Source organism: Hippichthys cyanospilos, chromosome 7 (assembly GCF_059441005.1).
Source record: "Hippichthys cyanospilos isolate Australia breed blue-spotted pipefish chromosome 7, RoL_Hcya_1.0, whole genome shotgun sequence".
NCBI lineage: Eukaryota > Metazoa > Chordata > Actinopteri > Syngnathiformes > Syngnathidae > Hippichthys > Hippichthys cyanospilos.
Genome location: NC_142375.1, coordinates 16321853 through 16335190, shown reverse-complemented (window position 1 = coordinate 16335190; position 13338 = coordinate 16321853). Strand labels below are relative to the sequence as shown.

At 40.3% G+C, this 13338-nt stretch overlaps 2 protein-coding genes across 4 annotated transcripts; both read right to left on the bottom strand.

The window, feature by feature from the left end:
• Positions 1 to 2322: 2322 nt before the first annotated feature.
• LOC148421279 (nucleoredoxin-like protein 1) lies at positions 2323 to 6237 on the bottom strand. Of its 3 annotated transcripts, none has more exons than XM_088420547.1 (4): positions 6149 to 6237; positions 5520 to 5790; positions 4572 to 4661; positions 2323 to 4337 (listed from the first exon to the last, which is right to left on the bottom strand). In XM_088420547.1, exons 2-4 carry the CDS (start codon positions 5753 to 5755, stop codon positions 4010 to 4012), a joined length of 654 nt encoding a protein of 217 aa, XP_088276673.1. In that variant the 5' UTR covers positions 5756 to 5790; positions 6149 to 6237; the 3' UTR covers positions 2323 to 4009. The 3 variants fall into 3 exon arrangements, with proteins under 3 accessions (XP_088276673.1, XP_088276672.1, XP_088276671.1); XM_088420546.1 differs by having other exon boundaries at positions 6013 to 6232; XM_088420545.1 differs by having other exon boundaries at positions 5520 to 6232.
• Positions 6238 to 7768: 1531 nt separating this feature from the next.
• LOC148421278 (nucleoredoxin-like protein 1) lies at positions 7769 to 11763 on the bottom strand. Its single transcript, XM_088418573.1, has 4 exons — positions 11489 to 11763; positions 9423 to 9706; positions 9246 to 9335; positions 7769 to 8661 (listed from the first exon to the last, which is right to left on the bottom strand). The coding sequence occupies exons 2-4, from the start codon at positions 9656 to 9658 to the stop codon at positions 8319 to 8321; spliced, it is 669 nt and encodes a 222-aa protein (XP_088274699.1). The 5' UTR covers positions 9659 to 9706; positions 11489 to 11763; the 3' UTR covers positions 7769 to 8318.
• Positions 11764 to 13338: the final 1575 nt, after the last annotated feature.

Here is a 13338-nt window from a genome sequence, read left to right as displayed (position 1 = left end):
TCCAGGATTTTTATTCACAGATTTTGCTCTATGTCTAGATGCATTATCACGTCAAAAAATGCCTTCATCATACCCCAATATCCTTTCAATTGATAGGTTAGTGTCCAAAACAGCATTTATTGAAGACGAATGTTTGTTTGTTCTTGGCCAATTATAACCACGTTTATTCTGTTCAGGTTTTATTGATGGCGTTTGTTTCCTCTTTCTGGATGTAAATTCCATTTCCTAAGTGGGTTCTTACATCCTGTCACATGTTTTCTGCCATGATGCTTTGATGTCTTCCTAGGGCTACCGGCATGCTTTGCCTTTAACCTTCCCATGTTTGTCCTCGCTGCAGATTTAAGACACAGCTGACTGAACAACAAGCATCTTTGACAACATAGCATGATGATTTATGTCATTTGTGAAGTTTGATAAGCCTCTTTTTTTGTTTGAGTCAGCATCTCTCTTGGAGCCATCGTTATATTAGTTCACTTGGTGCAACTAAGAAGCAAATTCGACCTGAAGCAGGGGAACAGAAATTTATAATGTGATTTCATTCAAAATCAATTGATTCTAACATTTTTTGCCCTCTGCATGGTCTAAGCAATTAGCTAGCAAACTGTTCCTCTTTTTTTTCTAATGTTTTTTTAAAGCCAGAAAGTCAATTTTTTCAAATACTTTAGCTTTCTGTCTACAATGTGATTTTTTATCCACAAATTCTACCAAATAATTGAACATTCTCTGAGACTGATGGTTGGAGCTGTATAGAATATGTTTGTATTATAATTTACAATAATACTTAACCATATTTACAACGTCATATGTACAAAATAAACTGGAAGCTTGTTAAAATATACACAAGCGGAATATGGACCTCAAAGAGTCCATTCAAGTGTATGAGAGAAAGCTCATATTTCACTGCATCCGTGCTTTGCTTTTTAGGGCTGCAGCACACAACTCAATGTAAGCAAAGGAAGTCATAAGTTCCTAAGGAAAAAGGATATGGGGTAGGTATATATGGGAATAGATTGTGTTAATTCACTTAAATGTAGGAGAGGCATAAAATCAGAATTGGGCACCTGTTTATCAAGTATAAATCCAGCCTCAAACTTATCTTTATATGCCATCAATCACCAACTCTGAATTCAACATGCACTAAAGTACAGTGATAATAAATGTTTTATGAGTGACAATTTTAACCTAGATCTTATTCCTTGTTTGAAATGCAAGCAAATCAGTGGTTGGCTAGCATCCCGGAATGGATTGCCTTCAATCTATAAAAATGAAGAAGCAACTCCATGCATTGCTATAAATGTATGCACATTCATTCAAAATGTCATGTTTTGGATCTTTTGTATTAAATATGAGTGCATTGACAATAAAATTGCACACCAAATGGGCAGTTCCCCCATTGATCCTGAGGTCGTCACCAGTGGGGTTCTGCTTAGGCAAATCAAAATACAATTGATGTTGATTTGACATAGAAATGCAATATAAAATAGAATCTGATTGAATGTGACCAATTCTGACTAAAGGGCCCTTCTGTGTCAAAAAATGAAAATTGAGCTATTCATATTTCCTACTTGTAAACCTAATTTCTTGCCATATGAAACTTTATGTAATGCATGCTGGTTTCCTCAAATTGTTGATTACAGCTATTTGAATGTTACTAGGTTGAAATCACAACTTGAGAAAAACACAGTTTTGCCACATAGCAACACTGTGAATCATCTACGTAATAATGCCTTCTTTTCATATACTCAAACCACAATTTTAACCTTTTGATTGCTGGCAAATGAAAAAAAGACACCTAAAAGAGGCTATCAAAATCAATATTTTTGTTACAGAGATCTAAATTTGTCCTTTACGTGAAACTTTATCCAATGACTACGTTGACCCTGAAGATGACATGTGAAACCTTTTACCAAAGCAGGTCGCAGATGAGACGTTTCATGTAACAACGAAATTGCTTCCAAAGTACAATGTGGATCACCTCTCTTTAACTTGACTTTTTAAAAAAAAAAATCTATCCATTTCCCAGTAAATTAGCGTCAATTTCAGCTGAATTTAATCACAAAGAATTCTCATCGACACACAGGCTTATGAAGGTGTTTTTGGAAGGTGGAAGGAAGTTGGCGTCTGTGGAGAAAACACCCCCACCAAGAGGTTCAACGGTGAGCCACAAGTGCTAATCACAAGTTATTGTGTTGCCCTTTTTGCAATCAAATTACCAATAGTTAAAAACAATAAACAGGCAACAGGAACTCATTGAGGTTGCTGCGAGGTGAAAGGGATTGTGTTTGCATTCATCAAAGGTGTAAAGGCAACAATCACAGACTGTTTCAAGTATGGAAATGAGGCCATGTATTTTATTCATTGAGTTTCCTGCAAATTACTACCGCGACACACAGGCATTAATGGCAGCGTAGCAATCCTCTGAAGCGAGAGCAAGGTGAAAAGCTTTTCAGAATTAAAATCAGAAAATGTTTCAAAGCATTTCCAAGATCATGGCTGATCCCATAAAAGCACCCCAGCATCATCATCGTCTTCACCAGTGTGGAAACATGAGGTCTTCATCTGAAGTAAGACATGTCACTATCAAAGGAAATCACTAATTATGTGAAAGTCAGACAAGAGACTCAGAGTAACCCTGATTGCCTCTTGTGCAACCCCAAAAGAGGAGCCAGACTTCATCGGATAAACATACGAGCGCAACGTTCACTGACAAAATTATCCTAATGGTGTTGAATAATTCATCGGCGTCTCAGATCTCAGAATAGACATGACATGTTTTGATTGGATGATGCAAATGGTTCGCTTTATACTTCAATACGATTCTTCCTACCTCTTCCCCGTTTACACGGTGGCGGGGACTTTGCTCACAAGCGACATGGCAGCCAAATTGAAAGGAGCTGTCGTTGCCGATATTGTTCGGGCCTTTTACGTTATTTTTAATTGGTGGCTAACAAATCAATACTCTTGTTAGAAGAGAGTGCAACGCCATTTTTGTAATAAGAAAGCAATGTTATCACGCTCATCTGACTGGCATTTCGAAATCAATAGACGTCTGTATCTTTGGACAAGTAAGGGTTTGTTTGTCAGAGGAGGGGAAAAAAAATGTTGAGGGTGGTGCCAGTTGTAATTTCTGACAGAAAGCATTCAATCAACAAGAACACCCAGCAGTGAGACCGAACAATAAGGCCAAATAGAGTCCTTCTTCCTTGCTTAGTCACTACTGTATTAGCATATTAGAGGGGGTGTGCAGATAATAGTCTGAAGCGGGGTACATGCATAATTAACTGGGCAAGTTTGAGTACTCTCCTTCTTGATCAAAGTCGGATCAAATGGTCATTCAAACAAATCCCGCAAAAACTCTACATTGGCACCTGCATTGCACTCGGATGAAAACGTTTGGGGACCCCTGGTTTAAAAAGTCAGTTTCACATAGTACTTTAAGTGGGTCGGTATGCACTCGTTTCACCAAGTGAAACATCCATTCATCCATCCATTTTATCGAGCCGCCTATCCTCACAAGGGTCGCAGGCTTGCTGGTGCCTATCCCGACTGGCTTCGGGTAGTAGGCGGGGGACACCTTGAACTGGTTGTCAGCCAATTGTAGGGCACACATCTACCTCAACCAATCACACCTAAGGGCAATTTAGTCTGTCCAATACAACTGCCATGCATGTTTTGGAGTGTGGGAGGAAACCGGAGAGAGCCCACGCAGGCTCGGGGAGAACATGCAAACTCCACACAGGAAGGCCGGAGCGAGGCCGATTTGAACTCGGGTCCTTTTAAATGTGAGGCGGATATGCTATTCACTGCGGCACTGAGCTGCTATCCAGGTGAAAGAGTTTAACTGTGCACAATTACAATGAAGAAGCAATGCATACAGAGACGTTTTGTCCAAATTTCTTCTAAAGGATGTCACCTGATCTAGTAATAATTGAAGAATGACCAGGTAAAAACTATGTGATGTCCAGTCCAACAGAGGTAAACGTGGCAGAAATAAACTTAGCATTTTGTGTTACCATAGTGACCCTCCAGTTCCATCCCCCTCAGCATGATCTCCACCTCCACCCTGCCCTCTTTTCTTCTTCTTTTTCTTCTCATCCTCTACCTTGTACTTGAGTTTTCTCACAGGGTTAGTGAAGCTGCACATAGACCTCGCCTGAAAGTCCTCAGTGATCATGAAGTTCCTGTCAATGAGCTCTGCCGCTTCCTGCCAGTTGCGGTAGCAGTTGGGACCGAGGCGGATGATCTCATCTACTGCGTTTGGGATGAGGACAGAGCAGTCTGGACGCAGAACCACGACTGTGGGAAGCTCCTTGATGTCAAACATGTCCTCCAGCTCTCTGCGGGCACACAATACCAAATCGGGTTAGCCAACTGAGTATGTTATATCAGCCTCATCTGAACTCATTAAGCGCCGAAGTAGCAAAATTGTTGTCCCTTTATCACTAACCATTTTCAAGATCCATCATTTAAAAATAGTGATACAAAAATGAAATATTTTTATTGAAAAACTTGGGCGCATAAAGGGTTTAATTGGTGAGGTTGTATGCAAAATTTTGAGTCTTACCACTCACCTTCTGTAGGGGTCCTCATAGGCAAGGAACAAGCACTTTTTGGGTAGCTGTTTGAGGAAGTCATATTGATGTTCTTCCGATTGGTCCAAACTCACATGTTAAACAAAACGCTTTTGTTAATTAAATACCATAAATACATAAAAAAATGCAGGAATTCAATTATGAAGGATAGATAAATACGAGGATGATTGACTTGTTGGATGGATGAATGTCATGAATTAATGAATATGTGGTTTGGATGGATGGATGGATGGATGGATGGATGGATGGATGGATGGATGGACATACTGGGCAGTTCAAAACAATTATGGTTTCAAATTGATTTGATTAAAACTGATTCTGCTTCATTCCAAAGATGTGCAAAGAATCGCCTCGATCTACTCGTTTGCTTTGCATGACAGAATGACAAATTGAGACATTAAAATGTAATTTATCTACATTTATTAAGTCATTAAATACATTCTCAGTCATTTCCTCCACATCATTTTGTTTGATATGTGTCAGCTTTTATAGATTGATAGAAATCACATATTGTGTAAATATTTGCATTTTTTAATGTATAGTGAATAGATGGACCTTTTTTCTGTCTGAGTTAGAAATGTCCGATTGCATTTGAGTGCACCACATAATCAGTGGCAGCGATAACACTTTAAATGCGTGGTATTAGAATAATGACAGCATAATTAACTCTCAGTTTCTTCAACGATTGAATTTGATATTAAAATGGTGTTGTATGGATGTTGGTAGAGACGTGATGTGATGGCAATAAAAACAGAGGAGCAAACACCACTGTGAAGGCCGACTTCTAAAGTGGACTGTGACCATTACAATGGCCTCCATGGACATTTGAGAACCACTGCTCTGTGCATAGAGACAATACAACTTATAAAAATGAACAAATATGTATGTGCATTGGGGTTTGTAATGAACAATCTGCATCCGCTATACCTGATATACAGGAGGACCAACTGAGCAGAGCGATCCACATAGAACTCATCGGTCAAGCGTGTGAAAAAGTCTCCGAGTTGGGGTACAAACTGTCGACATCTGTCACATGCAGCAGAAGCAAAGAAGAGCATCAGGATGCGGTTCTGCAAGCGAACGGCAATCTCACGTTCAGTGTCCAGCTCATCCTGGTCCCTGTTGTTCTTCACCAGGACACGATCGACAAACAGGTCCACCATCGTGAACCGCCTTGAGTCGGGATGGCGTGTTATAGCTACAGAAAAACGGGTGTTTGTTTTATTAACAACATGAGAAGAATGGTACATAGCTCGGGGCAAAGGGGAAATACAAAGACGGATGGCTGTGTTGTGTAGTTCATTGGCACTCTTTGAAATGAACTAATGAGCTTCCTCGCTGTCATTCTCATACAGCTCCCATTAATCACATGAGCACATCTCGCTAGCTGTTAAATCTGATAATCCTCATTCTTGCTTACCTCTATCCCACACTAGCAAATCCAAAAAGAGAACAAGCCTTTTCCCCCACTTTTATCTTCTCTTTCGAGTTGTACTTGAATCATTCCCAAGTCTGTCTCTTCAAATCACTTTCTCTCACCAACTGCGTCTCCTCACCTTGATTGCTGTTCACTCCTATTTCCTTTTTGCGTGTCTGTCTGCGCTCAACCTCCTCTCATGTCTCTGCGAGGGTGGAGGGAGACAAGGTGACAGAGGGGCATAACGTGTGTGCATGAGTGCGTTGCGGATTTAAGTGGGTGTGCGGGGAGCGCGGAGGAGGGGGGAGGCATTTAAATGAATTGCAATTGAATGTTTATTCTTTAAACATGCAGTCAACATGCAGAAATCATGGAAGAATATCAATGGGTGGGTTTAAGAATACTGCATCTATGTGAAAATGGCAGAAAAATGAGCGTCATATTAACATATTAATTGTGATTAATTAATTACATTCATAATTAAAGCATGTTTTTTGATCAGGATAATCCAGTGTTTATTCTCTAACTCACTGCATGTTGAGTTCAGTCTGTTTTTATGCATCAAATGTTTTTTTTGTTTTTTTTAACGGGGGTGCAGCTCGGTGGCACAGTGAATAGCACGTCCGCCTCACAGTTCCAAGGTCCCGGTTCAAATCCACCTGGTTCTGGCCTTCCTGTGTGGAGTTTGCATGTTCTCCCAGAGCCTGCTTGGCCAGCTCTACAAAACTGAAGTCAGTCACAGTGAAGTGGACACTGATTGTCTGTCATTGTGTTTGGCATAACCTGACAAGCTCCTGTTGTGGGTGAGAGAGCAAGTTCGGAAGGAGAAAGATATGAAAATGGAGTATTTGAAAGTTGTCGGTCCAATAAATGGTAAAATTTAACTGTAAAAAATTTCCCAATGTCAATTTTGAGAAAGGTAGAGTGATGTGTATTCTGTCAGTAGAAGCTTGCTTAGCACAGAAACAGCTCAAGTTTAGCCTACAACATAAATGCAAAGCACCCAGTTACGACGCCGGAGCTAATGATAGCAACAGACGCTGATGCAGAGAGCCATGGCAAATCTCTTTGTCCAGTTAAACTCGAGAACACTCTGGGTTTCACCAAATCTTTGACGAACAGGATGGAGGATGTTTCACTTTAGTTTGATTTTCTAATTATATGCCAATTGAAAAGCTAGCCGGTGACCTTAGTGAGGATAAGTGGCTACAGAGTGGATGGATGGATGCAATTGAAAAGAAAACAGCACCATTCCTGATGGTCCACTGCCTGATGGTCCAAACTCAAGGTTGCGGCCAGCATTTGGGACCACTACATTAATCAAATACAGCCAAAGGTAAATAGTTACAACTGTATCTGTTAAAGAAATGACCTAAGCCATTTTTTTGTTGTTGAACGTATATCAATCCATTGAACTGCGAGAATAACAGAAAGAATGTACATTAAAAAAAAAAAAAAAACTGGTTCAGGGGTCTTTCTCAGTTGGTTAGGTGAGATTAAAATAAGATTAACTGCAGATTTGAATCAATCTCTTTTTAATCTCTTGACAGCAGTAATTATTTTGTTCCCTAGGTTTAGGGGCCAGATTGGACACTAAGTGACTCCACCTACTTTTTAATGTGTGATGGAGTCAAACCTTTAGTGATACTCCCGACATTTTCCATTTCCTGCCCAATCTGTAAGACTTGAGCAAGCTTTGTAAGGGAGCCCAGATCAATCTGAAATTAGCCCATTTTAACTCTAGCACACAGATATGATATAGACTGTGGAATTGACTTTTATTACTAGATAAAGCTGAGAAAGTACTTTTAGTACATTTAATGCAGAGTTTTTCAAACTTTATTGGGCTAAGGCACATATTTAACATTAGAAATAATTTCACAGTACACTAGCAAACAATAAATGGATATACAAGTTAATTATGTACATTCAGGTATCTATTGTGAAAGCATTTAACTGTTCTGCTTGTCTCTGCACCATGTGTAGTTGGCATAGCTAGGTGAAGACACAATATTAGTAGTAAATAATTTTCTGACCATTTACATAAAAATTGATATATATCCCAGGCACTCCTGATTTCTCTCAGTACATGAAAGTGCCACTGTACACTGCTTAGGAATCATCGCTTTAAAGTATAGAAATATACCATAAAAACTGCTTGACAGTTCTCAACAATCATATGGATTAGTGTATTGGTGCTTTAGGTTCTAAAAATAAAAATGACAAAACTGGATAAGCTTTGTATTTTTCCAAAGGAAATACACTTTCATACTCCTCTTGGTCCTTCCTTTTGTCATCTCCATGTTCCCTCATGGTCCTCCTCTCTCTTTGTATGGCACGCTTTCGCTTTCTTCGTTGTCAGCTTTCCCTCTACCCCACAACCTCCACCATCTTTTTTTTCTCTTGTCATCCTCCGTCTTGTATTTGAGTCTCCTCACAGGGTCGGTGGCGCTGCGCATATTCAGATTGTCAAACTCCTCGTTGAGCATGAAGCTTCTTTCAATCAGCTCCGACGATTCCTGCCAGTTCCGGAAACACTCAGAACCCAAACGGTAAATGTCCTGGACTGCATTGGGAGACAGGACGGAGCCATCTGGACGAAGGACCACCACTGTGGGGACATCTTTCACCTTGAACTTTGCCTGGAGTTCCCTAAAAATATGTGGATCTTTTACCCCACAATGCCAATCAACACAATAAAAATGACAAAAATTAATTGCCTCTTAAATATATATTTGACTGTATATTGGAATTGTTTTCCCCAACACTCTCTAGTGCCCTAAAGTATCCACAAAACAGTAAATCTTGAAGATGCAGAGAACAACTGATGAACTCTAAAAAGCAATCACTTGACGCATTGCGGAAATACCCCCAAAAGTCCCACATTATATATATATATACTGTATATATATATATATATATATAAATATACAGTAATGCCAATGTCCATATTTGTCATTCTGTTTTGCAAGGCAGACTGGACTAGATCATTATGATTCTTTGCGCACCTACAGTTTGCATAATGAAAAGGGCGGTCATAGTGCGTTGTGGTTGTGTGACAATGATGACACCATTAAATGAATGCCAGAGCAATATTGTAAATCTACTTCTCATTTGACTGAATTACAAAATTATAAAATCCCACTACTGTGTCGTGACGAGGGCTCAAGGAATGAGCGAATGAATTCAAATGCATTCAAAAAGATGATTCACCTCTCCCAACCCCATCTGCTTACTTTCTGTACGGGTCTTCAAAGGCCAAAAACAAAACCTTTTTGTGCATCTCTTTGAGAAATCTTCCCTGCTTCTCCTCTGATTGGTCCAAGCTGCAGAGAGATGGAAATGATCAAGTGAATACACATGAGCTCATCTTTTGTGGTGACATCCAAACAAGCAAATAAACTGGCAGAGACCTTATGTAAATGAGCGCCAACAGTCTGGGATATTCAATGTACGCTGGGTCTTTCAATCGTTTGAAAAAGTCATTGAGAACAGGCACAAACTCCCAACATTTGTCGCACTCTGCGGATGCAAAGAGGAGCATGAGTATGCGGTTTTCCAAAATACCAACAATTTCCCGCTCAGTGTTGAGCTCATCCTGGTCCCAGTTGTTCTCCACCAGAACTCGGTTGAGGAAAAAGTCCACCATGATTGATGGCAAGCAGAGAGAGGATGGAATGAAGGATAGAAGAGCCTTCTGTGGAGAAAAAAAAATCTTGTTACAATTGCAGTGAATTGTCTTGTAATTCCTCATGGGAATATTCAAATTAAGCTACATGCGTGTCTTGTCACATAATATGAAGTATTTGGAGTTCAGGTACACGACTGGCATGTCACCATCAATGTGACAACATGCACTGTACACAGGTGCTCACCAAATGAGGATTTTAAACAAAACCCACCGTATTTGCACACCACATTATCAGGCACGGTCTCAATGAAAACGTAAATTTTATGAAATTTCCACATATGGGATGCACTGACTATAAGGCACATTGCTGAACATTAAATGAAATAAAACAGGAGAGCAAACAGTCAAATCTTTCTAACTCAATTCTCAATTCTGTGGCAGCTGTGTGCTTTGCTTTTATGTGGTAGGTTAAAGTCGAGCTGCAATCTTTTTACCTGAATATCACTCTAAATTTATCGAAGGTACCATCACAGCACTTTTCTAAAGTTTAATTTACCATTCATCAACAACTCTCGCATGCTCGTCTATTTTCACTCCCTCCTTCTGCTCCTGAACTTGCTCTCCCATCCATACCAGGAATGTATCAGGTTATGCCAAACACATTGATCGTTAATCAGTGTCCACTTCAAGGCGTGATTGGCTTTTGTTTTTCATGCCTCAATACTTCAAGCAGAAGAAGCCTGATGCATAAAAGCTAATCTAATCGGCATAGAGCATGCATAAAGTTAGTAACGGAAAATTACTACGCTGATTGAAAAAAAATATTGTTTGAACTATGACTGCTATTAATTGATTGCAAATAATCTGTTATTTTGACACGGTCGTAGAAATGCACTGCATCAGGCAGAACTATGCTCTTGCCTGTTGCTCATATAGAATACAACAATGTTAACTTACGTTTAATGGATGGATGGGCAAAATCCCCGTATGAACAAAATCATCCCTTTTAAGGCACCTCAAAAGAGTCAGTAATTTGTAAAGACAATGCCCACACACGTGGACACACCAATAGTACAGATTTTTTAAAATATATGAAATCACCACAATGTGATTCACAAAGTTTCAACCCAATGCCAGCAATTCACTAATATGTCCGTGTCAGTATCTTAATAAAGTTAACAGTGAAATAGTTTCTTGACCTCTTGAATAATCCCAGCACTACAACAAAAAAACTCTCATGCAATGCTACTTCATATTGGCGTTACAGCATGCAGTCTAGATTGCACTATTGAATCTATAATACATAACGGTCTGCAGTATATAGCGGGCTGCGGGCCAGGCAGCCTTTTGGACCCGGTATTATGGAGCAGATGGATGAAACATCACATAAGAAATACTTCTTTGATGTAGAAATAAAGTTGGAGCCGGCATCTCCAAAATGTACTTTATCTGTCTCGGCCAGCCTGTATTTGAGTGTCGCAGGAGTCACTGCAGGCAGTGAATTGACAGTGATAACCTCACAAATTAGATTTGGCTCTCTGGCTTTCAGCTGATCTATTTGGGACTACAACTCCACACTGAAACATCCGCGGCTGATAGAGGAGAAATATGTCGGAAGCTGGACATCGGCTGGAAAAGGGGATTTACTGTAAGACTTCGAGAGGTCAAAGCTTAAATCCCACATTTGGAAAAGTAATTTCGCAATCATCCGGTTCACTTTTTGAAGCTCATTGATCCCGGCCTGATATACTAGCGCCACAGCCTTGTTTAGTTAATAGCTAATTTAATAGGCAATCAATCTTTGTACGTGTGGTGGCAGCTGAATACACGGCGAGTAATTTACCTCACCTTGAAACTCCTTGTCTCAAATGTATCCCAACTTTCTGCTCCAAGCCTTTGTGTTCATCTTTGATTTGTTGACTCTCCTCCTCGGCCTTGTTCCCTTTCACTTCAGTTGATTATCATCTTTCCCTTTCGGTGACACCTTCACTGCCTCGCCTTGTCGCTTTGGGCTTTGAATTCACGCGACAGCAGGATTTACAGATGGAGATTACAAGTGTGGGTGTGTCCGTGCTGTAATTTAGCAGAGCAGGGGTCATTGTGTGGGCTCGGAAAACTCCGGCTCAGGAGTGGCAATCTTATTACTTCGACAGAGGAAGGGAGGCAAGCAAGGATGAAGACTTGAACTGGATGGCAGAGTGAGGACAAGACAGGCCAAAAAAGACATTTTAACATGAAACGAAATACAATCTCCTCCCATTGTCATGCGGCGCAACCTCACTAATTACCAATGCCGGTCATATATCCCGCCGAGCGTAAGAACAATTCTCTTTGCATCCTGTTATCAGGATGACGTGACAGGTAAGATGCGGCGTGTCGCAGAAATGAACCAAGTATGTCGATAATTTATTGGAGCGCAGTTCTATTAGACCTCAGCTAGTTCCACCGCTAAAAAGCAACTATCGATCCGTGGAGCCTTTTGCTGAAAAATAACCTGCGTTAATCTCGGAGAAGGGGGTGAGGTAAATATAGAGGTGAGGAGAGAGAGATCTAATAGGATTAGTCTGGTGCACAAAAATCTCTCCAGCTGCACGTGGATGTACAAACACACACGGTCAACGCAAACACACAAATGCCCCCAGTAGGCAGCGGACTTTGACCATTATGTTCCCTGACAAACACAAATATTGTGAACGTGTACAGGAGCTTGCACAGTCATACATCATAAGTGAAGAGTGACTATAGGACACTCAGTGAAAGCACGGTGAAGGATGAGAAGTGCTGGAGGCCAACTGCGGCATGCAGTCACCTGTGTGCTTGCAGCCATGCACCAGTGGGCACTAATTAAAAGAGATTCCTCTCCTGGCTGCAGATCATATTGACATCATCACAGCTGAGGCGGTTTGATAAAGTGACTCTCCATGCGAGGGGGGGCCCCTTAACAAAACAACAAAGGAAATATCAACAGTTCCGGAGTATATCGAATAGTCTCAGATCAAAAGAAGAACAACTGGAAGTAACTGAAGCACATTAAAGAGGGAGTTTTTTGGAAAACGCTGTCATTGGTCGAAAAATAAAAATGCATTAAAAACGTGTTATTAATTCCTGATCTACCAATTAATACGATTATCTGAAGTTATTCCGCCTTTAACTTTATTTGTGGGGGAAAAAAGCTACGTGTTTGGGAAAATAAGTGATGTGTTGAAGCACACACACACACACACACACTGTCAACACTCCAAAAATAAAAAGGCATTATAATTCGTGGTTATGAATTATTGACCTACCAAAGGCCCGAATGTAATCATCTTAATATTTTCACTTGGAAACCTCTGAGCGGGGAAAAATGCAATACTCCAAATGTAAGCTGCACCTGTGTATACGATGCACCTTCAATTTTGGAGTCAAATTCTAGTATTTTCTATACGATGCACCGACACTTTGGCAACAATGTAAAACTATAGCAAAACAGAATAAATCTCATCTGCCAGTGTAACTTTGAATGCGCTCGAAGCAGTTTTTTCCTTTTTCTCGTGACGTAACTTGAGTTTATTTCACCATAACTACCCAAAGTTGAGCAGCATCCGTGTCTCACCAAGTTTCATGATTATGTGTATACTACATGCCAGAAACGAGTCAAATCAAATAACTTTCCGTATTCTCTATCTGGAGCACTGGCTGAACATGATCATCTACGT